The following is a 27,708-nucleotide window of genomic DNA, read 5'->3' on the forward strand; positions in this document are numbered from 1 at the left end:
CTTCATCACCTCCTCCTATTCATGAGATTCTCACTAAACTTAGTGGAGAAGAGACTAGGCTAAACATGAGTAAAAATGTTAGTGTGCTTGCTACTTCTATCAATGGTCAAGAAGAGTATTGCGCACTTGCCGCATCAAAACCAGGACACTATATCAAGCCATATAAACCTCCTCATTTTAATAAGAATCGAGGAGAATCAAAAATCATTTGCCATAATTGTAATGAGCCCGGTCATATTAGGCCTCAATGTCCTAGATACAAATATAGGCCTCAAGAAAAGCGTGTTGCGGCTGCACCATCAAAACAAGATGAAGATACTTTGAATCTCAAAGACCTCACCAAATCATTATCTCAACTGACGGAGGCATTACAACCACTGCTTAAAGGATCTACCTCAGGAGCGGCCATTGCAACCTCTTCTACTCCTGGTATGTGCTCTTGGCTTCTTGATTCAGGAGCTTCTTTTCATATGACCCCACATAGATCTATACTATCCGAATGTCAACCTAATTCAAATGCATCATTTGTTTCCACTGCCGATGGTACTGCCTTGGAAATAGAGGGTGTTGGAATTTTTAAAAATGATTTGTCAAAACATAACAACTTTTATATTCCGAAAATAAGACTTATACCAAAACTTCATCTTAATCTACTTTCTGTTTCTCAAATCTCGGATCATGGATGTGATGTCATTTTCTCATCAAGTAAATGTTGGGTGCAGGATCGCCAGTCCGGGAAATTGATTGGGGAAGGTTCTAGGCAAGGAGATCTCTATTATATGGATTTCCTTTGTATTCCAAAGGAATCATTTTGCAACACTGCCCAAACAAAAGACATACGGACTTGGCATCATAGACTTGGGCATCCAAATATAAGAAAATTAAATTTTGTACCTATTACCAAGAATCTTTGTAAAGATAATTTTGAATGCAAAGAATGTTTACTTGGTAAAATGAAAGTCTTGCCTTATGGTCAAAGAACTTTTTACTCCTCAATGCCTTTTGAATTAGTTCATTCGGATGTATGGGGTCCTGCTCCTGTAGCCTCTAAAGGCGGATTATCCTACTATGTTGTGTTTATTGATGACTTCACTAGATATTGTTGGATTTACTTTCTTAAGTATAAATCAGATGTATTTGCAACCTTCAAAACATTCCATAACATGATTAAAAATCAATTTGAAAGTAAACTCAAAATTCTCAGAACTGACTCTGGAGGAGAATACTTGTCAAATGAGTTTAAACAATTTTTAGAAAATGAAGGAATTTTACATCAAAGATCATGTCCTAGAACCCCACAACAAAATGGAGTTTCAGAAAGGAAACACAGACATATTATGGAAACTACAAGAACTCTTCTTATTGCTAAAAATGTTCCAAAAAATCTTTGGGCTGAAGCTGCATTAACCTCAGTATATCTTATAAATAGGATGCTTTCCAAAACTTTATCTAATGAAATTCCTTTTGAAAAATTATTCAAATATCAACCTGACTATCAAAGACTGAGAATCTTTGGTTGCAAATGTTATGTTTTGAATGATAAAGGAGATAAACTATCTTCTAAAGCTATTTCCTGTGCGTTCATTGGTTATTCAGAAACACAAAAAGGATTTAAATGTTATGATACCAAAAATGATAAACTTCTCATTTCAAGGAATGTTAATTTTGTTGAAAATGAAAGTGGATTTGAAGAAAACATGTCGGAAGACATAAACTCTGATTATTCTTTCTTGTTCAAACTATTGTCTAATGATGAAAATATTTATGTAGAACCTCTTATTGAAAATAGAACAATAGTTGAACCAATAGTATACACTAGAAGAAATCAAAATGCATTCAATGAAGGTGTAAATCAAAGTAATCATGAAGCATCAGAAATTCCTTCAGAACAAACCACTATTCGTAGATCAGAACGAACCTCAAGAATCCCAAATAAATTTGTGTCTTATGATTCATTCTCTCCTAAACATAGAGCATGTCTTATAGCTATCCACTCATATTTTGAACCCTCATGTTACAATGAAGCAAAAAAATTTACCTGAATGGATAAAAGCTATGCACATAGAATTAGAAGCTCTTAAAGATGCTAATACTTGGGAAATTCTGGATTTACCTATAGGAAAAAAGACAATAGGTTGTAGATGGGTTTTTAAAGTAAAAACCAAAAGTGATGGATCCTTGGAAAGACATAAAGCCAGATTAGTTGCCAAAGGATATTCTCAAGAATACGGAGTAGATTACGAAGAAACTTTTGCTCCTGTTGCCAGGATGACCACTGTTCGAATGCTTGTAGCTATTTCAGCTATTAAAAATTGGAATATATTTCAAATGGATGTTAAAAATGCATTTTTAAATGAGAATCTCAATGAGGAAGTATATATGGATATTCCACTTGGATTAATAATTCCTTCAGGTAAAGTGCTTAAATTAAAAACGGCATTATATGGCCTCAAACAAGCACCTAAAGCTTGGTTTGATACTTTTAACAATGTTATTACAAGGTATGGTTTTAAACCATGCTATACTGATACAGCTTTGTTTATCAAGAACTCTTCTGCTGGTATTATAATTTTACTTTTATATGTTGATGATATGTTAATTACAGGTAGTGACAAGGAGGGAATCAAGAAAGTAAAACAATTTTTGAAAATTTCTTTTGAAATGACAGATCTTGGGTTTCTAACATACTTTCTTGGTATAGAAGTTTCATACTCTAACCGAGGATACATATTGTCACAAACAAAGTTTGCTTCAGATATTATTGACAGGTCAGGACTTTCAGATGATAAAGTTGTTGATACTCCAGAGATTGTTGGAATGAAAATGCGAGCCGATGATGGAGTTCCTTTGGACAATCCAACTCCCTTCAGACAACTAGTGGGATTTCTTATGTATTTAAGTATTACAAGACCAGACATAGCCCATGCTGTACATATAGCCAGTCAATTTCAACATGCTCCAACATCAGTTCATATGAGTGCAGTCATGAGAATTATTAAATACATCAGAGACACTATAAATAAGGGAGTCTTTTTGTCCTCTTCTTCCTCCTTAGATCTTATTGCATATTCTGATGCTGATTGGGGAGGAGATCCAAATAACAGGCGCTCAACAACTGGTTTTTGTATATTTCTAGGTGAATCTTTGATTTCATGGAGGTGCAAGAAACAACAAAAGGTGTCATTATCATCTACAGAAGCTGAATATAGAGCAATGACAACTACTACTATGGAAGTCGTGTGGCTCAAACAACTGATTTCAGATATGGGGATTCACCTTCAGAATCCTACAAGATTGTGCTGTGACAATAAGAGTTCGATATACATTGCTCGAAATCATACATTTCATGAAAGAACTAAGCATATAGAGATGGATTGCCATTTTGTTCGTGAAGAATATTTGAAGAAGACTATTGATCTTCCCTATGTGACATCAGAATATCAACTTGCTGACTTCTTCACCAAGGCACTATGCTCACCAAGATTCAACTTTTTACTTGACAAACTTTCGGTGATTTCACCATAAGTTTGAGGGAGATTGTTAGAAAATGACATATATATGTATATACTTGAATATATATATATATATATATATATATATATATGTATATAACTATATATTTAAAGTATATACTTATATTCTTGTAATACTTTTTTATTTATTTATTTTTGTAATTTTATTTCTTTCTTATTTTTTGTCTTTTTGTCAAACAGTCATAATTGACTAGAGCTGTTGGACTGTCAAAACAGCCAACAGCCTTTTTGTCAGGTTCTGTCAAACAGTCAAAATGTTGACTGTTTGAATAGAGCTGTTGGGCTACTCCCAACGACTCTAATTAGAGCTGTTGGGAGTAGCCCAACAGCTATTTTAATAGCTCCTCTCATGTAACCTCTCTATAAATAAGGGCATGCTGCCCATTGTAATTTATATACAAAGGTAGAGGGTTTTACCTCACATATTCAGATTCAAGTGCATTTATGCACTATTCTTATGTTTGTGCTGTGGAGCATTTTGTATGCTATTTTGGTTTACCATATTGGGTGAATGTATGTTTTGTCAAGTTGTTTGTAGACTTGATTGTGTGAAAGACTCTTTACAGGTTGCACTCTAACCGCGAACCAGGTAGCCCTTTGCACAGGTTGTCACTTATGGGATTTAAAAGGTTAAGCATGTTAATCTCAATTTAAATTTAAACAACCTCACCAAATTCAAGGGACCTAAGGCTAATTACAATCTCATCATAATGCATGTTATTTGAAGATAATAACATAGATATGTTGTGATAAGACAATGTCTCTTGTAATATGCATAACCTATGTCACATAGGTGCGGGTGCAGATGTGGATGCGGGTGCGGGTGCGGATGCGGCACTTAAAAAAAAACTTGGGTGCGGGGAGGATATATATATAATTTTTAACAGTTTTAAGTTAACACTATGTGTATTTGCGTGCATTTATGTATATATATAAATATAAATATATATATATATATATATATAGATAGATAGATAGATAGATAAAAATAGACTTGATTAGGGTTAACTGAATCTACTTTTGGATAGAAATGCACCTCAGTATGGTTGACTTCACCTAACACAAAGGAAGCTATGTCCAAGTGTCGCACCCGCCTGGGTGCGGGTGCGACACCCTGTTAGAAGAGTCTGTGTGATATAGTGCATGACATATCACGACTGACGTGTGCATATAGTCATCTCATTGCAATTAATTTATGCATATTCATTCTATGCATATCATGTCCACACTCAAGAGCTACGTTTCTAAACATGCTAATATACAACAATAATAATAACATGCAACCCATTATGATTTATTCACAACTAAGATTACTTATAATATCCCTTACTTCGAATGTGAATGTTGCACTCTGGTTACAATCGAGTCTCAAGTGGCTCTAACAATAGAATATGATCATCACATAAGCATGTTCATATTAATACACATACATTATTTATATTTTGACAAAATTATCTAAATACCCCTCCAAGGTGATCTGTCAGACCTCGATTTTTGTGTCCTTGGTTTGGTCAAAACCACAGGACAAAAAAATTTCTCTTTGCGATACGAATCCAATGCACAAAACCTCACTCAATTTTGAGTCCGGAGTGTGCAGTTATGCATATTTTACTTGATTGGATATTGGGTACGCAAGGGTAATTTGGCCATTTCAAGTTTATGATTTGACCTGACTCATCTTAGGTCAAAACAAGTTTGGTCTGAGTTTAAAATACTAGGCTTACTGAGCCTATCTACCCAACTGGGTTTGGGTTCAAACTCAATTGAATTCTCGGGAATCCATAATGGATGCACTTACTAACATGTATGAGTCCATATCCAGTTTGGTGTAACTGTATTGGACCCAACTATTCTAACTGAGTTCAGTTATGTCATAGTTAGGGACACACTGGACTAGTTCAGTTCTGTTCCAGTCAGGAACATACTGAACTGGATTTAGTTCAGTTCCAAACTAAATCTTTACTAAATTATAAACTGGATCCAGACCAAGTTCTGATCTAGATCTAGAATTGATTCATCAAGTTATGGATTGGATCCAGATCTAGCTATAAGTTGGATCTAGAATAGATCTGAATAATCTTGAACTGGATCCAGATCCAGTTTTGATCTAGATCCAACAACTCCATACTAGATCCAGACCCAATTTTGTCTGGATCCATTTTTTTGGTTCAAACTAGACCCAAACAGGGAATTGAGACCCTGTCAGACGCGACTCGATCTGGTTTGGTCGATCGAGTCAGGTTTGAGTCGCGTTGACCAGACTCGGTCTGGACTGACCCGAACTGAGTCGGTCTTGAATAGACCCAACCCGGTTTGGGTTCACACCCAGACCAGTTCAGTCCGACTGAGTCAGTCAGGTTCAGTCCGGACCGGTTCAGTCGGCTGAGACCGAGACTTCTTTTTTTTTTCTTGGTTCAGTCTGGGTTGCACCCAGACTGACCCAAGACCCGATAGATCGGTCTTGATCTGGTTTACCCCCAGACCGAGTCGGTTTTGTAGAAAGGTCTGGGGCTAAAGCAGAAGGGGCACAACCCCTTTTTACTTTCCCCCTCCTTACCCAGAGGTTGTCGACTCTCTCTCTCTCTCTCTCTGCAACAATGCTGGCAGCTATGGCTGGAGGTTTTGTTCTTTTTTTTTTTCTGCAATGGCTGCCTGCCTTCTAAAAGAAAAATGAAAAAGATGGGGAGGACAAACAGGGGGAAGGGCATACCTGCCAATGGCTCCTCCTGGCGGCGTGTTCCGGTAACCTTCTCCCACTCTCTCTGTCATTCTCGAGTTCTATCTCCCTCCCACTCTCTGCAACTCTCTCTCTCTCTCTCTCTATCCTCTCATCTCATGGGCAGAGAGTCTCACCGTGAGGGCTCTTTATAGAGAAAGAGCTCTCACAGCTGGTGAGGATAAACCTTACCCTCCCACCTGATGATTGTCTCACCCCCTTCCCACAACGAGTGGGAAGAGGGTTGGGAAGCCATCTTCCCCAATTGATTGGGGTCCCCCCCCAGGAACTCATGCAGGTGAACCCAGGGAATTCGGCAGCAAAACTTGGTAAGGCTTGACCGAGTCATAATTTAACTGTTACATGGATGCAGATGCGGGTACGGGACACAATGCAGATTTGCTTGGTATGATACTTTAATTATATATATTATATTTATACAATTACATATATGTATATTTTACATTAGAAATTAAAAAAAATATTTATTAGGCATATTTTGAGGGTATCAGACTGCATTGACCGTGTCATGTGGCGGATACCGTGTTGACTGTCCTATGCCAATTGTATCATGTCAAATCTGTGTTGTTGTCGTATCGACATCTGTCCCTGAGTGGTGTGTCCCTGTGACAGCAATTTGGCCTGAGTCAGTCAGTTAGACTGTGACGTAGCTGAGTCTCACCTGGTTTGGTTGGTTCCTGGGTCCATTGATCCACCAATGGAATGATTTGGGTCCATTCAAGCAAGTCAACAGGTCAACTGATTGGGTTTTACAACACTGACTTTGATATTGAGGCACCTTTCCATTACTTTCAAGCTTCTTTATCAATTGGAAGCCTTTCCTTAGCATCAACTCTACTTGTTGGATCTTCTCGAATTATTCTTTTGTCTTTTCTTTTCCTTTATGGTTTATTGACATTGTTTGACTCGTTCACTGTCTTTTGATATTCCTTTTTTCATCTCACTTGCTTTAGATGTTCATTTAACTTTTTTGTTTAATCATGGATTTTTGTTTGCAATTTTAGTCCTTTCCTAGTTCTGTCTTCTCTAGTTCAGTTTTTACACAAACGATAGGCACCAAAAAGATTGCTTTTTCTTTCGGATTTAATAAATAAACTTATCACCTTGAGATCACTGTTCTAAAACCTTTGAGAATTCATTCTTGGACATATCAAAGTAATTTGTTTGTTTTTATGCTTCCTAGTTTATGAAGGGAAGTCTGATGTAAGAAAATAACATTTTAGTTGGTAATTAGTTCCATAGCCTTAACATTTGAAATGGTTTGTTGCTTTCAATTTTGCTAGCTTTTAGGCAATTAAGAAGCAACAAGATGTTGAGATTAATCTCTAGTGAAATGTCAGTCACCTTTTTTACCAGTTAATAGATATCTTTTAATCATGTTTATGACATTTAAGAACTTTCTCTGTTGATTCCAGGATGATAAAAATTTGGCACATCTTACTCATGTGAGTGAAATGGAGAAGAAGTGTGAGTCCTTGTCAAGGATGACTACAATATTGAAGGATGTTATTCAAAACAAGGTTTGTGATGGCTGACGCCCTTACCCTGCCCATCTTTTGTCTGGTCAAGCTTCACTCTCAATTTAGATTTTACCTATTTTGAGGTGATCTTTTCACTTTATACTTTTGGAACATTAAGCTTGTAAGTGAGTCTGAATGGTTGGTCACCTTAGCATAGCAGAAGCTCATGATTCACAACTTACTCCATGAATTTTGGATTGCTAAGATCTGGGTTCATTCCATCTCTATTTACATACTCCTATTTCATCGTTTGAGAAAAAGGCTGCATATCAGGGATACTTATTTTCATGTATTTTTGTTAGAAGAGTTTGGAAATTAGGGCACGGGTCCAATATTTGGCTTTAAGATTTCAAAACTGACCATCTAATGACAGATATTTTCTAGGACTTGGTGCAAAGTGAAGATCAATTAAATCATCTTCATTTACCCTGCAAAGTTGCAAATACATGCAGCAGCATCTTCAAAAACACCGTTATGTTTATTTAATCTTAATCCCTCTTTTGATAATGCTTTCACACTTCTGTCTATATACACTTCAAGTAATGTTGCCCATCTGAAGGTTTTTTTCATTAGTAGTCCTCTGTTTTGAGGCATGCATCACATTTTTTGTTGGTTGGATCCCAGCAAGACCCATACTTATGACTTGGATTCTTTTCACCACCCACCTCTTTGCTTTCCAAAAAAGAAAAAGATCCTGTGAGGAAAATAACACAAAAAGTTTTATACCAGTTACTGGAAGCTTCTTAGATAGGTGGGAAGCTCGCTTCCCGAAAACTCGCTTCGGAAGTGCGATACTCCTCGCTTCCGAAACTTGATGAGAATCTCGATTCCCCCATGCTTCTATGCTTTTCAGATGCTTCATTTATTCTTCTTATATGTTCTCTTAACTTTTCATGTTTTTATGTGTTTTCTCTCTCTTCTCACTCACTTCCATGTGCTTTCTCTAAATTGGTATTCATCATTTTTAGATTTTGTTAAAAATTTAATTCTTACACTAAAAAACCATGAAATTTAATATTAGTCACTTTTATTTTAGTTTTTATTTGTGTTTCATTTTGATTCTCATTCAATTCTTATATATTTTTTTTTATTTCTCGCTTCCCGCTTCCTATACATTTTAAAATGCATCACTTCTCGCTTCCCCTTTCCGTATCGTTTCTCGCTTCTGCTTCCTAGTCTGACAACCTTGGTTTATACTTGTTGGAAAAGAAAAACAAATGAAACAAAGAGGTAAAGATAAAATGAGCAAGTTTATTCTTTTTTCTGTGTTCTTCTAATGTATGCTTGAAATATTGTTTCTGATTCTAACATGATTTCGCACAATCTTTGGAGCTTCAAAATCAACTTGGCTTTTGATTCAATATAACCGGTAGTAAATAGTTTGGTTGATCCTTGAAGTTGTGACTTCTATGTTTGGGAAACATTTAATGCTTCATCAGGTTTTGGGGGTCTAAAAGGCTACAACTGATACTAGTAAGAGTTTTCTGCTAGAGTTGTAAAAGCATGTTGGCTTATCAATCGGCCACTGGCTTGTTGATTGCTCAAGTAGTTGAGCCAAGTAGTGGCAGCATGTAGTTGTGGCTCATATATATCAAGAGAATAGCATGAAGAAAATGAGAGAACAAGAAGTGAAGAAGAACTCAACGCAACTCCATTAGTTTCCAAAGAAAAGAATACGACCATAAAAGGGGTCGACCCTCACAGCCTAGTAATACAATTGCTAAACTGCCCTTATAACTTTGATATAATACAAAAAGAGGAAAAAGTACAGTGTTACCCGTATAAACAATAGTATATACAAGAAGAGGGGTATTACAAAAGGAGTGTTACAGTATTGTACATATTCCAACAATATATTCAAGCAGCTCATCTATTCTATTTCAAGCATCTGTCTGTTATGTTACATCAGGTTTTCAGTCTTCAGGATATATGCACATACTGCTCAAACATTTGTATTTTTCATCATCTATAGCTCTTCTGTTAAATATCTGGACATTTTACTCAAAAAGATCTTTATATACCACCGCGGGGTCACCCGCTTGGCCAGCGGGGGGGCTGTGAGGGTGCTGAGATGAAGGTAACGGATCAAACCCCACTGGCGCATGGGTGTATCTGTAGCTTTCAGAGGTGGGCCACATAAGGTACAGTGCTCGTGGGGCACCACTCGGGGTTTTCCTCGTCGAGGGTTCCTCGTCATCAAAATAAAAAAAGGATCTTTATATGCTGCAGCTATTGAATTACTGGATAATGTGTGAGGTGTGACATATCTTCTAGGTCATGTAATGTTTTGGACTGTTTTCTAGTTACCAAATATTGATAAGATCCCTCTTTTGCTTCTTATGTTTGGAAGGACCGGATCATAGCAAGACTTCAGCAGCCATATTCGCTTGACTGTATTCCAGTTGAGGCAGAATTTCAGGTGACTATGATATCGGGTTTCATTTTTTGTTGATGATGTATCATTTCTATGGATGTGTGCAGTTTAACAGAGTTTCCTTGTTTGCTAGCTTGTCCTTTTTGCAATTCATTTTCATGCATTGTGTTACCACACTATAATGTCAGTGAAATTTATATCTTGTTCAAAGGTTATTTTGGTTTTGCCAACCAGCCATAGCGTAGACATGGTAGCTTTTTTGCAGAATGTAGGTTTTTGTTGAGACTAATAGAAGTTTCTTAATGGGAGACCACTTCAATATTTTTAGGATGTATCAGGCCCTAGATGCTGCATGTGTGCTTATTGCATCCTTGCTTATGGTCATTTTCTCCTTTCAACTTCTGATTGTAGTAATAAAAAGAACAACTATGTTGGCATGCTCATACTCCTGAAGTTGCAGATTTTTTTTTTTATATTTACACGGAGAAACAGCCCTCAGGAACAGAACTCTCCATGCTGGCTTTGCCTGCCGTACTTACGGTAACTGTCCTGGCAGCATAAAACTCCTTGGGCTTACCCCTTGCCCCCATGGAGTTGCCATGCTTCTACTTGCGCAAGGGGTGACACCCATGGGATTTGAGCCTAGACCACCTGCCAAGCGGCCTAGGCCGCATCCCACTGCGCCAAACCCCTTTGGGGCTGAAGTTGTAGACTTATTAAATCAATCTTAGAAGTTCAAGTATCATCAAATTGGTTCATTTTTCTAACATTGTATCTATGAAATTTATTGCTTTAAATGGATGCTATTGGAAAAACCACTATGTTGTCATGCTCAGAATCCTGAAGTTGTAGACTTATTAAATCAACCTTAGAAGTTCAATTATCATCAACTTGGTTCATTTTTCTCAACACTGTATCTATGAAATTTATTGGTTTAAATGGGTGTTATTGGACTAACAATTGCTCCTAGTGGAGCAGGAGAACAAGAAAAATTACTGTATGCGCACCAAGCATGTTTTCATCTTAACAAAGTAGTGTGCATAATTTTGCATTCAATCAGAAGATAAAATAGTGCATGTTATTGTTATTAAGTGTAGCTTTTGTACCTATACTAACATTATTCACTTCTTGCAATGTAGAAACAATTTTCAGAGCTCCTCCATAAGGCTGCTAGTGATTATGGAGCACTTACAGCAGCTGTTGCAGATCTGCAGTGGAGTCAAAACTTTAGAGAATCACCTACAGTATGGGGTGTAAGTTGACTTGTGCTTTCCAATGGCATGCCATCTTGCAGTCATCTATTTGTTGGTTCCTTGAGTTGATTTAGTTGGTTTTCTTTGTTCCAAAGAAATCTAGGGAACTTTGTTTGAACTCTGTTATCCTTGAAATTTGGAATGAAGAAGTAAATGGCTTTTAAATTGCAAGCCTAATACCATGCATGTCATATAGTTGCTTGCTACTTGTTATTTTCTTGGATGATGACTTCGAGAGCTTATCATTTTAAGAATAGGTTATCAAGTCTGATTTGGATTTGAAGTGACAGCTTTGTAGTGTTTTACATTTTGATACATCTTATCCTTTTAGTCTTAGTACTATTCAGTAGATATGTTTTCTGGTTTGTTTTGATGACGATCCTGTATTTACTTGAAAAGGGCATATAGACCCTAATAGTGGGCGTGGGCATTGGCAGTGTATCATTCTCTATCCTCTAAAGGTTGCCATCAATAATTTGTATCATGTTTGTTCCATATATGGACTAAAAAAAATTTGTTATGGTAAGATTTGAGGAAGACTGAAGATGTGAAAGCTACATGGACCCACCTGTTTCCCTGGTATACTGTCATGAACGTCATGATACTGATCACCGTAGGAGCCAGACCAAAGTTTGCCCAACAGAGATGCCTTTGGACCTATGTCACATGGGTACGGCTATGGGTCGGGTACGACATGGCAAATTCAAAAAACTTGGGTGCAGGGACACGGCTATATATATAAAGTAATTTATTTATACAAGTAATGTTTTTAATTAAGAAACAGAAACTGATATTTTTTGGACATGAGAGGGGGCAAAGTGAATTTTTTTAAAAGCAAATAAAAAGGAAAGGAGGATTGAGATAATTTTTTTGTTATAAAGGGGAAAGTGGTACTTTGTAACCTCCATCCCCACCGTCTCTCTCTCTCTCTCTTCCCTTTTCCTCTTTCTTCTTCTTTCCTTCCTCTTTCTCCTCTGCTCCTTTGTTCTTCTCACTCAGCTGAGGGTGGGAACGAGGCAAAGGGGGGTTTTGCAACCTTAAAAAAAAAAGAAATTGGATTTCAGGGTAATTCTAGGCTGGACCCGACCCAACCCAATCTGGACCAGAATGTACTCATGCCACACCCATTACCCATACCCATGTCCTGTTGTGTCGACACAGATAAGTGAGGTCTACAGTCATGTCCCTGTTACATAGCTTTTGACTAGGAGATGATCTTGATGACTATTCACCATGGTGCTTGGGTTGCAAGATCACATCATTGGATTACATTGTCTGCAGTTTGAGTTTCAATTTAATCATTTTGTTTTCACAATGTGTCGTTATGTTTTGTTGGCTTTATCAACTTTGTTTACTCTCTTGCTCCCATGTATAACATGCTGCATAATAATCAGATATGCTTGCCTGCAATATCAGAGTGGCTATGCACCAAAGATTGGAGTATTGGTCAAGCATGATTTGCAAGCTAATTTAGATGTGTCTTGAAGTTAAATATGTTGCCTAGAATGGCTGCCTTATCATTCTGGTTTTGTGTAAATTCTAGAGTTACCAGAAGCTTCTTAGATTGGTTGGAAGTGTGCTTCCCGGAAACTCTCTTTGAAAGCATCACTTTCGAAACTTGTGCAACGAAATGGTGATCTTCCACGAATGCACTTGGATCACTCAAAAGGAAGTGTCTAAAAGACACTTTAAGCAAAGCCCACAAAAGGGTAAAAACACACATACATAACACTTTTTTATTTATGTAAGAAAATGCTTAAAAAGCATTACAAGAAGTGGTTTTACAAGAGGGTGCTGAACCCCTATTTATACAAGAGCAATGGGGAGAGCTCATAAGGAGCTCTCCCTTCTAGTCGTTGGACTCTAGCCGTTGGACTAGTTCCAACGATTAGATTGCTTGGTCAAGTTCCAACAAGCCCATTATCTAGTTCTAAGTGAACTAGATAATGTAAATAACATAAAAAAATAAAAAGAAATAAAAATACAAATAAAAAAATATATATAATATAATAATAATAATAATATATCATATTGTTATTATTATATTATGTATATGTTACATTTTAACACTCTCCCTCAAACTTACGGTACAATGAGCGAAAGTTTCTCTAAAAGGAAGTGAAATCTGGGAGCTGCAAGAGGTTTGGTGAAGAAATCTGCTAATTGGTATTCTGATATAACATATGGCAGATCAATGGTGTCATGCAGGTACTCCTCTCTGACATAGTGGCAATCCATCTCTATGTGTTTGGTGCGTTCATGAAAAATCCGGTTGCTTGCGATGTAGATTGCACTTTTGTTGTCACAACACATGCGTGAGGTTTGTGTTGCTTCAACTTCCATATCAGCTAGCAGTCATCTGAGCCAAACAACTTTCATTGTGGTGGTTGCCATGACTCTATATTCAGCTTCAGTCGAGGAAAGAGAAACCTTCTGCTGCTTCTTGTACCTCCACGATATGAGAGATTCACCTAAAACACACAGAAACTAGTGATTGAGTGCATATTATTAGGATCACCTCCCCAGTCAACATCAGTATAAGCAATTAAATCTAAAGATGACGATGCAGACAAGAAGAGTCCTCGTGAGAGGGAACTCTTTAAATATCTTATAATACGTAAAACTGTTCCCACGTGAACAGAGGTGGGAGCATGTTGAAATTGGCTAGCTGTGTGTACAACATGTGCGATGTCTGGTCGAGTGATGGAAAGGTAGGAAAGTGTTCCAACAAGTTGTCTAAACGGAGTAGGATCCTCAAGTTGTTCTCCATCACCAATTTTCATTTTAACATTAACTACTTCTGGAGTATCTACTTTCTTATCATCTGTAATGCTAGACTTGCAAACAATATCAAAGGCAAATTTAGATTGAGATATCAAATACCCTATAGGAGAATAAGCAACTTCTATTCCTAGGAAATATCGTAATAGTCCTAGGTCAGACATCTCAAAATGAGTTTTAAGAAGAGTTTTGATATTGACAACTCCCTGTTTGTCACCTTCAGTGATGATCATATCATTCATATAAAGAAGAAGAATGATGATACCTGTATCAAATTGCTTAATAAACAAGGCAGTGTCAGTCAAACAAGAACGAAAACCAATATCAGTCATAACATGACTAAATCTCTCATACCAGGTTTTTGGTGCCTGTTTGAGACCATAAAGAGCTTTCTTAAGACGAAGAATTTTACCCTTATGAAGACTGATACCCGACGGAGCTTCCATGTACACTTCTTCAACAAGACTCCCATTTAAAAAGGCATTTTTGACGTCCATTTAAAATATAGGCCATTTTTTTATAGAAGCTAAAGCAATTAAAGTTTGAACTATGGTCATTCGGGCCACAGGAGCAAAGGTTTCTTCGTAGGCAATGCCATACTCTTGAGCATAACCTTTGGCCATGAGTCGTGCCTTATACCTTTCGAGGGTCCCATCACTTTGGTTTTGACTTTATACACCCATCTACAGCCTATAGGTTTCTTTCCAAGAGGCAAGTCTTGGATGGACCAAGTGTTGGCTTTCTTTAATGCATCTAACTCTATTTTCATAGCTTTAATCCATTCTTCATGATTTTTGGCTTCAAAGTATGAGGAAGGTTAAACATATGATTGAATTAATGCAAGGGTTGCCCTATACGAGGGTGAAAAAGATTCATAAGAGATAGTTTTGATTTTCTTTGTTTTTAATTATAGTTTAATCCAATAATTCGTTCAGAAATAATTGTAGTCGTAACTTAGAATTAATTAGTGATTGTTTACTGACTCTTTATTTTTGTTGTTTTAGGTTGATAAGTATGAAACAGATCAACAGATCTATTTAAAATGTGAGTGTGAATGCACGTGTGGCGAAAAGACAAAATTACCTTTGGCGATCCGGAGAAGACTTAGCAATCTGTTTTAGTTCATTTTTAATTTTAGTTTGTAACTTCATTAGATTTTCAACATTTAATTTAGTTGTAAACATTGACGATATTAATAAATTGCAATTTTTAGAAATAATTCTGAATGTATCCCGTTCCCTGAGGATTCAACCCGTACTCGCCACGAAAGTGGAAAGTCGGTTTTTATTATTTTTGGTTGATGATTTTCCAAATGCTTTTATTGAAAATAATGTTTTAAAAATAACCACTGCAAAAGTTCAATCAAATTTTGGCGCCGTTGCCGGGGAACGACGATTATATTCTGTTATTTCTGAGATTTCAGTTTATTAATATGTGTTTAGTTAGTTGTTTTTATCTGTTTTAGTCAGTAGGATTTAACATAGTTAGAAAATATAGGATTCACATGATGTTTTTCCTAGGATTCACTAAATTTCATGATTCAATGAGCGATTAGACATGTGAGTCTTAGAGAACATAGTGGTGATTTCCTGTATTTATTGATTTTGTGATTTAGATTAGAATTGTCTTTTATTTCAGCGATTAATTAGATTGTTTTGACATTGCTTAAAATAGATTATTTGTTAAATTTGATGATTTAGATTGGTTTTTATAGAATAAGTCTGACATAGTTTAGTTACTCTGTGTTTGAGTGCTTTTATTGTGTTAATTATTATTCCTTGTGTATCATATGTATGTATATTAGAAACAAAACTGTTAATTGTTTTTATGTTTGTGTTTTGTTTTGATTTTTGTTTCGGATTTTGTTGAGTGTCGTGCATGTATACCTCATTATTTGGTGCTTCAATGCATGAGTCCAAGTTACAAGACATAAAAAAAAAAACAACTTCAGGAGCAGACCATTCGTCAGATCAACAGAAAACTATGCATTTGTACATGCATAGTGGTGGTGCGAAGTCTAGTCAATCGTCAGCTTCAGAGGTCCGACACATATCAGGTTGTATCTATCATTTCTCCCGTATTTATTTTATTATTCTTTAGTGTGCATGTGCATTGCATGTTTGCATATTTTGTATGCCACTAGGGACAGTGTCATTCAAGCATGGGAGGATGGTTTAGATGCACACTAAATTTTTTTTTGTCAGGTAGCTAAAAACTCATAAAATTAGGTCTTTAAGAACAAGTTTGTAGCATATATGAATGTTTTTGCATAATCTGACAATTTAGAAATTTGTAAGCCCCATGTGAAAATTTTTTCTCTGATCTAATCCAAAAAGAGTAGTTATTTATGTAAAATTCAAAGAAAAGATGGTATTTGAATGTTTGAAGTTATTTTGAATCACTAAGTATAAGTATGCATAACAAATGAAAAATATTTAGAGATATGAGCTTAAAAGAAAAATAGCTACGCTTAGTTGTTGATGTCTTCGCGATTCTCAGTAGCTGAGCTTAAACATAAGTTGAAGTGTTTGAGTCTCATGACGAAAATGATAACGAAGGAGATCATCTTCTTGTCTAGTCGATATCTGTGGTCTATGTGGTTCGAGCAAGTAGAGTCTGAAGGGTGTTTTACACCTGGTGCCCTAAAGCCATCTGGTTTGGGAGTCACCGACTCGAAGGCTCGTGACATGAACTTCATAGAAAGCCTAAGAGATAGAGACATTACACATGATGAGAGGGAGACTATACATAAACTATTAAAATGAAAGGTCTAATGACTCGAGCAATTAAGTCCAAGGGATACTCTGTATCTGGTGCCCTAAGGTCGTCTGGCCTGGGAGTCACTGACCTAAAGCTCGTTACACGGGTCACGAAACTGGATATTTGAAATAGTGCTCAAGTGAGAAGAATTGAAAAATGGTGAAAAATTGAAAATCAAAAGAAAAAGAATGAGCTTAATGAGGAAAATTCATTGCTTAGGAATAATTATGAAATACTGTGCAAAAAATATATAAGTGAGGATAAATGAATAATAACATGATAATACTTGACTTTCTGAGAAAAATCATAAATAATTACAAGTTTAGAAAAGTGAAAGAAAAAGGTTTTTACTGTGGAGGCATGAGAATTCTAAATTTGTCATGAGAGTGTAGATTACATGAAATGTTTGCTGAAACGAATTTCTTAATTGCCTAATATTTTTTAAAAATGATTTTTATTTTCTGCATGACATTGATGTTTGTGGGTAGCATCTCTGCAAACCCTCACGAGACCTTGCTCGTCCATTGGGGTAACCCAAGGGTTTAAAGGGCTTGTTGCATGTGCTAAATGCAACCGTGATTCCTACGAAAGTGAGTTAGTTGTTTAATAAGAGCTTGCATGGTATTCGGGTAGTCTGTATCCTCATTGTAAAGGTAGGGTGTATTGCTAAGGACTAACAATTATTCTAGCATGAAGGTATTTGATGATGCATTAAATATGCGTAATCATAACATATTTTCACTGCATAAATGTATCATTTATAGGTTTAGAACCCACACTTAGATGCATATTGATGTCATTGAGCTACGGTTTGAATTTCGTTCGAATCAGACTTAAAAAGAGAAAGTTATCGCATTTACAGTGTAGCGGGTCGAACCTCGGGGCAAATCGTGTTATTTTGGATCCAACTGGCCCATTTTGGCCTTGGATCTGAGCGAAAATACTTCCATTTCAACCCACATCAGCCCAAAATTGTTTTTTAGAAAACCTTTGCTAAAAACCCCTCCATGCTTTGCGCCTAGAGAATAAAATGTTTTTAATCCTCTTTCTGAAAATTCTAGAAAGAGGGTCTATGCGTTAAAACCAAAGAGACGCCCAAAACCCTAGACGTCTTTGCCTTGGAAGCTGCGCCCCCAGGCCCGATTCTTCTTCCTCCAGCCTTCTTCCTCAGCCACCCATACGCCCCATCTTCTTCCTCTTTGAGTTTGGCTCGGTTTTGCCAACCATTGCTCTTAGCCACCATTATCGTTTCCCACGTTTCTTCTTCTTCATGTCTTCCTTTTCTTCTCCCCTTGCTGAAACTAACGACCCATCTCTTCTTGTTTGCAGGTAGCAACAACGTGGAGGGCACCAGCTGTGGAAGGGGTGCTGTCTACCCCTTCCCAGCCAGCCGACCCTACATCCATCCGGCCTTCTTCGCCAGTCCAACACGCTACACTCGGTTCCATCTCCAATCTGCCCTTCCAAAAAGGGGCGGTTTTAAGATAAAGCATTGACTAGGGTCCACGCCACCTATGTTAGCTAACTAGGTTAATTGGTAATAGTTAATGGTTATTTTCTAAAACACTAATGTCAACCTACATCAATTCCTAAATTAAATGTAAACTAATGTTAACACCTAAGCATACACGATTTTCTAAAATCTAATTCTAATACTTACTGAATTAATTCATTAACACCTAATTAATGCTAACTCCTAACTAAGCAAGTCATAACTAGGGCTTATAAAAGGTAGAACACGCATTTGGTAGGGAACATCCTCTCTCATTCTTGCCTTAATAGCAGTTTAGGAAAGTTTTTGATTTCAAAAACCGTCCAACCCATAGCTCATGCGTTTTTCATCATTTTTTCATTAAAAGCAATAAAGCTCATTTGAAAACCTTTCCTTACAAATGCAATACACGAGTTTGGCTCTTTTGAAAAGAGGATATAGCATTGCAATTAATACCAAATTCGTGTGAGCATGTTTTGGAAAGTCATTGGAAGTTCAAATGGGTTTCCACCTTTTTTAAAATGTATTTCCTTCTTAAATAGGCTGGATAACATTCCTTAAAAGCTTTCCTTCATTGCAAATCACGATTTTGGATGAGATGGACTCCTACCAAAAACGGTTCTACTCACAATGACCTCAATACCCCTTATCTCCATATATTTTAATTAACTACACAACTATTCTAAACTAAACTTAAGCTATCTAAATTAATCTACGCACAAATAATCAAAAGGACATGACTAGAGAGAACGAATTTGACAAAATCTATTGAATGAAATGCTACACTACAAATTAGCATACGAAATTAATGCTACATTAGCTAAAATGAAAATTACAACTTTAATTATTCTAATTATGCTATAACTACTACATGTGTCTAATATTACCTATCTACATCTACATAATTTTAATCAAACAAAAATTGCACCAAACATTATGTAAAACCTAAACTCAAGTATCAACTACACCATAGAAAACGACTAACTCTAATCAATAGCTAAATTACATGCTACATTAATATACATTAAAACTAGCATCTTATATTATGAAAAATCAAAACTAACCTAACATTATACTGAACATGAAATCAAAAGCAGAAAACACTACATAGAAAACGCTACATAGAAATCGACTAACCAAACACAAACTGTCTACAGTAAACAATGACTAAATCGAATACATACTAAAAATCTATCTACACCTAAACAATGATTAACGAGTTGTAACTATTTTAACACTAACACGCTACAGAAAAACACTATAGCTGAAGGTAAATTAATTGTAAACTCCTACCACAATCGATATTCAATATGGCTCAATATTCTTCAACGAAATCTAAAATGGAACTAACAAATTCAAACATCTAATTACAACTAAATTGATCTACCTACAGACTTATTAACATAAAATTGGAAGACACACAACAAAAATATTTGGATCACACGCACACACCCAACAACGCTAAAGACATCCAACGTTGGATTAAAAACATCATTTTAAACAAAACAACACCTAAACACTCTACATGCTGGTTTATGCATGAACAATATCTATTCTATGGCTGACGAAATACAGAAAAAACGCAGCACATGACTCACACACAAGATAGGTTCTATCTAGAAGAAAGGGGTGAGAGAACCAACCTCCAGGGCGATTCGACGACTGAGGGGGAGAAGAGAGCGGACTTTGCTTGGCTTCGCACCGCAAGGGACCTCGTTGATGCTGGAAATACACCATGGAGCCATGTCGTACAGCTGCAACACGTTGGAAATCCACCGAAGATGGAGGATAAACCGATTCTCGATCGGGGGGCGTAGAAGACCGGATGGAGGTAGAGCCGGCCCTTGTCGGTGGAGTGTTTCGCACTTCCACACGAGAAAAGTGTTTCCCACCTCTGCTGTACCTGCAAAACACAACAACAAAGTGATTAGCCAACAGGGAAGATTAAGAAATGGAGAGATTTGAAAGGGAGGCAAGAACGAAAGCTTGGATCTCAAGCTTTTCTGCATGTCTTCAATGGAGATGGAATGAGGTGAGGGTTGAGAAGGGGGTGGAGTAAGATTCGTGCCCCTAGGGCATGCAATCCAAAGCAAAGGCAGGGAATGGCTGGGCGTGTTCTCCCTTTTGACGTTTTGGGCTCTTTGGGCGTTTTTTACAAAAACAGTGTTAAAAACAAAATAATTGCTGGGCGCCTCATGCAGGAGGGGGTTTTAAGAAAATATTTTTTGAAAAACTCGAATTGGGTTGGCTGGGATGGATCTCTAGTTGTTTTGGTCCAGAGCCAAGGTCCAAATGGACGTTTGGATCCAAATCCTCTAAATCGGCTTCGAGATTTGACCCGTTACACTGTAAATGCATTAATTCCCTCAAATTAACTTCGATTTCGATGAAATTCGAACCAGAGCTCTATAATATCATTATGCACCTAAGTGTATGCTCTTAACCTATAGATGATGCATTTATGCAGTGAAAATGTGTTAATAAAACGTATATTTTATGCATCATCAAATATAATCCCTGAGAGAAAAGAAGGATCGGAGCATCTTCAAGATGAAAGAGTTTGTGACGTACCCTTCCAAAAAAAAAAGAGAGAAAAGTCAGGACATCACCAAAATAAAGGATGATGTAATCCCCCCCCCAAAAACCCAAGAGCGCTCTAATTCTGTCAAAAAAAAGAAACGAAAAAAAAAGAGTGCAGAATGATCATCATGGAAAAGAATCCCAGGATATCAGACTGCCGAATTTGCCAAAGAATCCTTTTTAAATTTTGTGAAATTCTATTATCAATATTCTTTCACCAATTGCTTTCACAATATCAAGAATACTCTCTTTTCTGTTCATATCAAGGAAATTGATAGCTTCCTTGAAAGAAAGTCAATTGCAAGCAATTTGAATTCGAATTCGAATTCGAATTCTGATTCGAATTCGAATTCTGATTCTACGGAGTTAAGCCCAGTCGGAGGTAATACTTTAGGTAGAAAAGAGAGAATATTTTCAAAACAATGTGCATCATTTTCAATTATTTTGAATCAACAACAATTTTCAACATTTTGACAATATTTTCTAGTCATCCTGACGTGAAGCGAGAGCTTGAGGTTCATCTTTGGCGCATCCTGACGTCAGTTGTTATCCCTTTTAAGGACTTGATAACGGGAGTTTTTAAGGTTCTTTCCCTTCTGTTGGTATAATCTGAGCGCATCAGCTCTCAGATTCGCACACTTCCCTGTGTCTCCACTGTCCCACCATAGACAGTCCAATTTCGGCTTGAGGTTAAGCCACCAATCATTTTCTCGCAAAAGGTCATCAATTTCAAAAGTTATTTAGTCTCAGCAATGATGCGCCCAAAATCAAACCCCTTTTCAAGCTTTAGGGACCCCAATTTCATCCTTTTGCAAAACCCCTATCGGATTCATTGTGCGGAAGTTTGAAGGTTCCATCATGGGTTCTTCGTTCGAGAATCTCATCATTTTCCTCCCAATCAGGATAAGGGTTAAACCTGAGCCTCATTTTAATGAGGTATTTCATCTCCTGGTCAGGTTAAGGGTTAAACCTGAGCCTCATTTTGATGAGGTATTTCATTTCCCGCTCAGGTTAAGGGTTAAACCTGAGCTTTGTTTCTATGCGAAGTATTTCCCGTCCCATCCAGGTTAAGGGCAAAACCTGAATCTCACTTCTTTTGAAGTAAAATTTTTCTTCTTTATTCTTCATTTCATATCTACCATTTTTATCAGGGCTAATCTCTTCATAACCAGTCAGATCCTTCTAATTGGGGCATTTTTATAGCCCAAATTTGGTGTGTTTTCTTTGCCACTAAGCTCGTCTTCAAGCCGACTTAGTAGCAAAGAGGGGCATCTGTAAACACCCTAAATTTTCCTCATCCATTCTCAAATAACCCTCCTCGTGCAGTGCTAACTCTGTCAGGTCGGTGTAGGAGTCAAACCCCGAGTCAGTTTCAGAAAATCACCATTTTACCAACATTTTCATTAGGAAAATTACCATTTTACCCTTAGGTCATCCCGGACCCCAGTCAGTCGGAGTCAACAAAGCTCACTGGTCAGTTCAGAGCATTTAGAATATCAGTCATTTCAAGCTCATCTGAGCTCACAATAAATAGATCATTTTCATTTCTGACCATTCCTGTCAAAATGGGATCATTTCTTCAGAAATGAGCTTATTTCTCACTCAAATCCAAGCCAATTGTCTTCGAGTCAGTCATTCATAGTCAGTCATATTTCCCAGAGTCTAACTTGAGCTCACTAGGAGTTCGAGTGCTCCAGTTTCAGTTCAAAACCATTTCTAAGTGTCCCGGAGCCCATTTTAGTCCATTTCAGCTCTTTCAGCTGAAATTGAGCTGAGTTCAACCAATTGAGCTAGTGTTCGAGCTTTGATTTTAGTTCATGTCAGTATTACTGACCTTTGTCCTAGCTCGAAGCCAGTTCAGATCCCTAATTCACTTCACTCTAGTGACCATTCCGTACCATTTCTCTAAAAATGATAGTATTTCTTGAAGATTCAGTCGGAAAGGTCAGTTGAGTCAGTGTCTGGTCAGTTCATTTGAGTTCTGAAACTCTAGAATCTAGCTCATCTCGGTTCAATCCAGCTCGAACCCCAATTTTCAGTGTCACTTTAACCCAGTAGAGTCCAAAAACCATTTCTTCAACCATTTTGTAAATTTTATCAATTTTAATGCTTTTTAAGCTGGTACGACTGCCAATCGGGGTTTAAAATCCAAAATTCTCCATTCAGGGTTAGCATTTCGCATGTCATTTCATGTCATTCATCATTTCATATCATTTCTCAGCATTTCATAACATTTCATCACATTTCATTTCATTTTCGAAGTCCAGAACTCGAGTTTTATAAATTTCAATCCAGATTGAGTTTTAAAAGTTTTCAGAAATCAATTTCAAACCCCGGGTTTCCAAAATTGACATTTTTACCCCCAGGATTCTAAAATTGGAAATATTTTCTCGAGAAAAACAATCTGGATTTATTTTAAACTCAAATTTTCAAAATCTATGTTGGATTTGCTTCGCAACGGGGTATTGAACTTCAAAATCCGAGCTCATTTCAAAAACTGTCAAAAATAGCTCGTTTCGTCTGGAAACTTTCTGAAAAGACTATTTTACCCCTCTAATCTTCAAAATGAATTTCAAAATTGAAATTTGGACCCGCTATGAGATGGCCCATTCATTTACATTTCTATTTTATTAAAAAAAAAGCTATTTCTTTTTATTTGCTTGTTTTTGTTTTTATTGATTTTTATTTATTTATTTTATTTTAGAGAGGTGGGACCCACAAGGTGGTCGCCCAAACCTCCAGCCCCTCTATTTCTCCATTTCCTTTCTCTCCTCCTCTCATTTTCCTTTCCTCCTTCCTTTCTTTCCTTCTTTCTTTCTTCTTTTCCTTCTTTCTTTCTTTTCTTCCTTTCTTCCTTTTTCTTTTCTTTCTTTCTTTCTTTCTTTCCTCTCCCTCCATTCACGTATAGCATTCTCCAGCTCCTTTTTTTCTTCCTCTTTCCCTCTCCTTTCTTCCCCTTTCTTTCATTTTCCTTCCCTTCCTTCTTTCCCCTTTCTTACCTCCTTTCCATCTCTTCCAAGGCCATAAGACTCTAGCCATTCACGTATGGCTGTACACAAAAAAAAGTTAGCTATTATTATTAGCAACTTAGGTTTTAATGGATTAAAACCTAAGTTATCAAAAGGAAAAAGAACGACTGCCCCAAAAGAGATCCTATCTCACTCTCTCTCTCTCTGTCCTTTTTACCTCTCTTCTTCTCTCCTCCAATTCTTCGTCTTGAATACTGTAAGCTAACATCCCTACTGGTTTGGTCTTCACTATTATTTTCATAGATAGTAGGACTTTGATCATTGTCAGAGATACATTCAATATCCTCTTCACTGGATTTTGAAGTTAAATCAATTAAAAAGGAATATTCAGTAATATCCTTGGATTTTTCACTTTAAAAAAAAATTCCTTTTTCAAGAAAGGTCACATTTCTTGACACATATAATTTACCATTTTGAAGATCATAGCATCTGTACCCCTTTTGATTTTCAACATATCCTAAAAAAGCACATGGGATTGCACGAGGAGAGAATTTATCGTTCTTGTCTGTAAATACAAAACATTTGCAACCAAACACTCTTAGTCAGGAGTAATCTGGAGCTACAACATAAAGTTTTTCAATCGGGGATATGTTTTCTAAATAAGAAGATGGCATTTTATTTATGAGATAAGTGACCGTTAGAGTTGCTTCAACCCAAAACCCTTTAGGCACTTGACTTGCGATTAGCAAAGTCCGAGTGGTCTCCATAATGTGATGATGTTTGCGTTCTGTCAGACCATTCTGTTGAGGGGTATTTGGGCAAGATCGTTGATGAATAATTCCGTATGAATTAAGATAGTTTTTAAATTCTTCAGACATAAATTCTCCCCCTGAATCTGTGCGAAAAATGGAGATATTGTTTTGAAATTTGTTTGTGACCATTTTATGAAATATTTGAAAGTAGGAAAAAACTTTGGATTTATGTTTAAGAAAATAAATCCAAGTATGTCTAGAAAAATCAACAAAGATGACATAATATGCAAAACCGCCTTTAGAAATAACTGGTGCGGGTCCCCAAACATCCGAATATATTAACTCAAGGGGTTTTGTAGAGACAAATGTTCTACTAGAAAATGGTAATCTTTTCATTTTACCAAGAATGAAGTCTTTACAAGCAAAATTTTCAGATTTACAAAATTTTCCCAAACTTGGAAAGAATTGGATTTTAGACATATGATGATGGCCAAGTCTTTTGTGCCATAAGTCTGTTTCCAATTTCTGAACATTTAAACAAAAAACATTCTTTGGTAGTTCCAAAAAGTCTATCTAATATAACCCTCCTTTTCTATGGCCTTCCGCAATCAGCTTCCCTGACTGACGATCATGTATCCAACATCCATCAGAAGAGAATGATATATTACATCCATAATCAGAAATTTGAGAAGCAGATAAAAGATTTAAATTTAGTTTTGGGATATATCTAACTTCTGGAATACAAAAAGTTTTGTTTATTTCAAAACATCCAATTCCTTTGATTTTGAGAGATGTTTCATCTGCTGTAAGGACTTTTGAAATATTTGAGTTATTTTTAAGACATTCGGATAACCATTTATAATTTGGGGTCATATGAAATGAGGCACCAGAATCTAAAAGCCAAGGAAAGTTACCTGGACCGAATACAGATGCGACTGCTACTCCAATTGAGGCTTCAGCGGAAGAGGATATCCCTTGGAGAAGAGGCTGAAAAATCTTTATAAGTTGAGCTATAGAAACGGGCGCATCTTGATCTTTTGGCTCGGCTTCAACTGATGCAACCTTCTTTTCATCTTTTTTCTTTTACTTTGGACATTGAGGCCTATAGTGCCCTGGTTCATGAAAGTGGTGACAAATAACTTTTCTTTTGTCAAACTCGCCATTCTGCCTCCCAAAATGAGGTGGCCTGTAAGTGTGAGTATGATTCTTTGGCCTAGATTCAGCTAGGACGGTATCATCATCAGATTTAGAGAAACTTTTTCGGAGATGATTTTCCTTCATTGTTAATTCTTCAATAGTTTCTACAATAGAAGGAACTTTTCCCCGGTGAAGGAGGGCTGATTTGATGGACTCAAATTTCGGCCTTAACCCAGTTATAAACTGGTAAAAATGTTCAGCATCGAGTTGCTTTTGGCGAAGCTCGATGTCTTCGGCACAGTGCCATTTTGGTTCCAAAAGAGATAGTTCTTCCTAGATTTCGGACAACCCATTGTAATATTTGCGAATTGATTTATCTCCTTGGGTCTTCGTTCAAACCTTCTCTTGAAGATTGCACGCATGTGCAATATCTTTAAGGGAATACATATTTTTTCAAATATTCCCATGCCTTATTGGCATGTTCAAACTTGGCAAGACTGAAACATTTTTTAATGTCAACACTATTGATAAGCCATGACATTATTTTTGCATGTCTCATTTTTCACTCTTTCCATTTTTTTCATAGGAGGTTAGAGCCTTGATTTTTTCTTCTTCTAATAATGGGACATCTTTATCTCCCTCTTTCTTAGTAAGGGATAGTTTAGGTTCCAAATCAGAACCATCCACAATCTCCCATAAGCCTTTACCCCATATATGGTGCTTCATGATTAAGTCCATGTTACATAATTTGTGTCGCTTAATTTCATAGGGATGATGGTGACTTTATCATTGTCATCCATCGTTTACCAGAAGAGAAAAGGAAAAGATAGAAGAAAAGAAATGAAAAAAAAATGTGAGAAGAGAAAGAGATACAATACAAAAGATGTTGAAGCCCTTCAAATGATGCATTTTGCAGCTAATAATGAAGTGATAAAACACTTCTCTCCAAGTGACGAAACACTTTGCAAGAATAAGGTGATAACACACCTTTTGCATAAGGGGGCACGAAAATCGAGGCGTCTTTTCTCCAAGATCTAATAATCTTGCAGCTTTGATAGCATGTAATGCACTTGGATCACTCAAAAGTGTCTAAAAGACACTTTAAGCAAAGCCCACAAAAGGGTAAAAATGAAAAAATGCACATAAATAACACTTTTTTATTTATGTAAGAAAATGCTTAAAAAGCATTACAAGAAGTGGTTTTACAAGAGGGGGGCTGAACCCCTATTTATACAAGAGCAATGGGGAGAGCTCATAAGGAGCTCTCCCTTCTAGTCGTTGGACTAGTTCCAACGACTAGATTGCTTGGTCAAGTTCCAATTGGAACTTGACCAAAGCCTATCATCTAGTTCTAAGTGAACTAGATAATGTAAATAACATAAAAAAATAAAAATAGAAAAATATATATATATATACAATATAATAATAATAATATATCATATTATTATTATTATATTATGTATATGTTACATTTTAACCACTTGATGGGAATCTCGATTCTCCCACATTTTGTCCGTGCTTCTTTATATGTTTCTCTCGTGATTCCTTTCATGTTTTCCATGTGTTCTCACGCTTCCTGCTCATTTCTCATATGCTTTCTCTAAATTTGTAACCATCTTTTTTAGATTTTGATAAAAATTTAACTTTTACACTAAAGAATCATGTCATTTTTTGTTTTTATTTTTATTTGTTCCTATTCGATATCATCTCGCTTCCCATTCGATTCTCATACTGCTTTTTAGATTTTTGTTTTGCTTTCAAATTGATTCTTTCCCGCTTCCTATAAATTTAAAATGTCGCTTCCCATATCTTTTCATACT

General features: G+C 36.6%; 1 protein-coding gene and 1 long non-coding RNA gene across 3 annotated transcripts in view; both read left to right on the forward strand.

Annotated features, from left to right (window-relative positions):
• LOC149829324 (AUGMIN subunit 2-like) overlaps positions 1-27,708 on the forward strand; it is a 37,810-nt gene that overhangs the window by 9,207 nt on the left and 895 nt on the right. For both annotated transcript variants that reach the window (XM_090018040.1, XM_090018041.1), the window contains exons 4-6: positions 7,686-7,790; positions 10,141-10,209; positions 11,304-11,417. In XM_090018040.1, coding sequence (XP_089874166.1) covers positions 7,686-7,790; positions 10,141-10,209; positions 11,304-11,417 — 288 coding nt within the window. The remainder of the gene's footprint in view (positions 1-7,685; positions 7,791-10,140; positions 10,210-11,303; positions 11,418-27,708) is intronic.
• On the forward strand, positions 157-1,759 carry LOC149829325 (uncharacterized). The gene is made up of 2 exons (XR_016434224.1): positions 157-429; positions 723-1,759. It is a non-coding gene; the product is annotated as an uncharacterized LOC149829325 (long non-coding RNA).

This window comes from Nuphar pumila, chromosome 9, assembly GCF_984573655.1.
Source record: "Nuphar pumila chromosome 9, dmNupPumi1.hap1.1, whole genome shotgun sequence".
In the NCBI taxonomy this organism is placed as follows: Eukaryota; Viridiplantae; Streptophyta; class Magnoliopsida; order Nymphaeales; family Nymphaeaceae; genus Nuphar; species Nuphar pumila.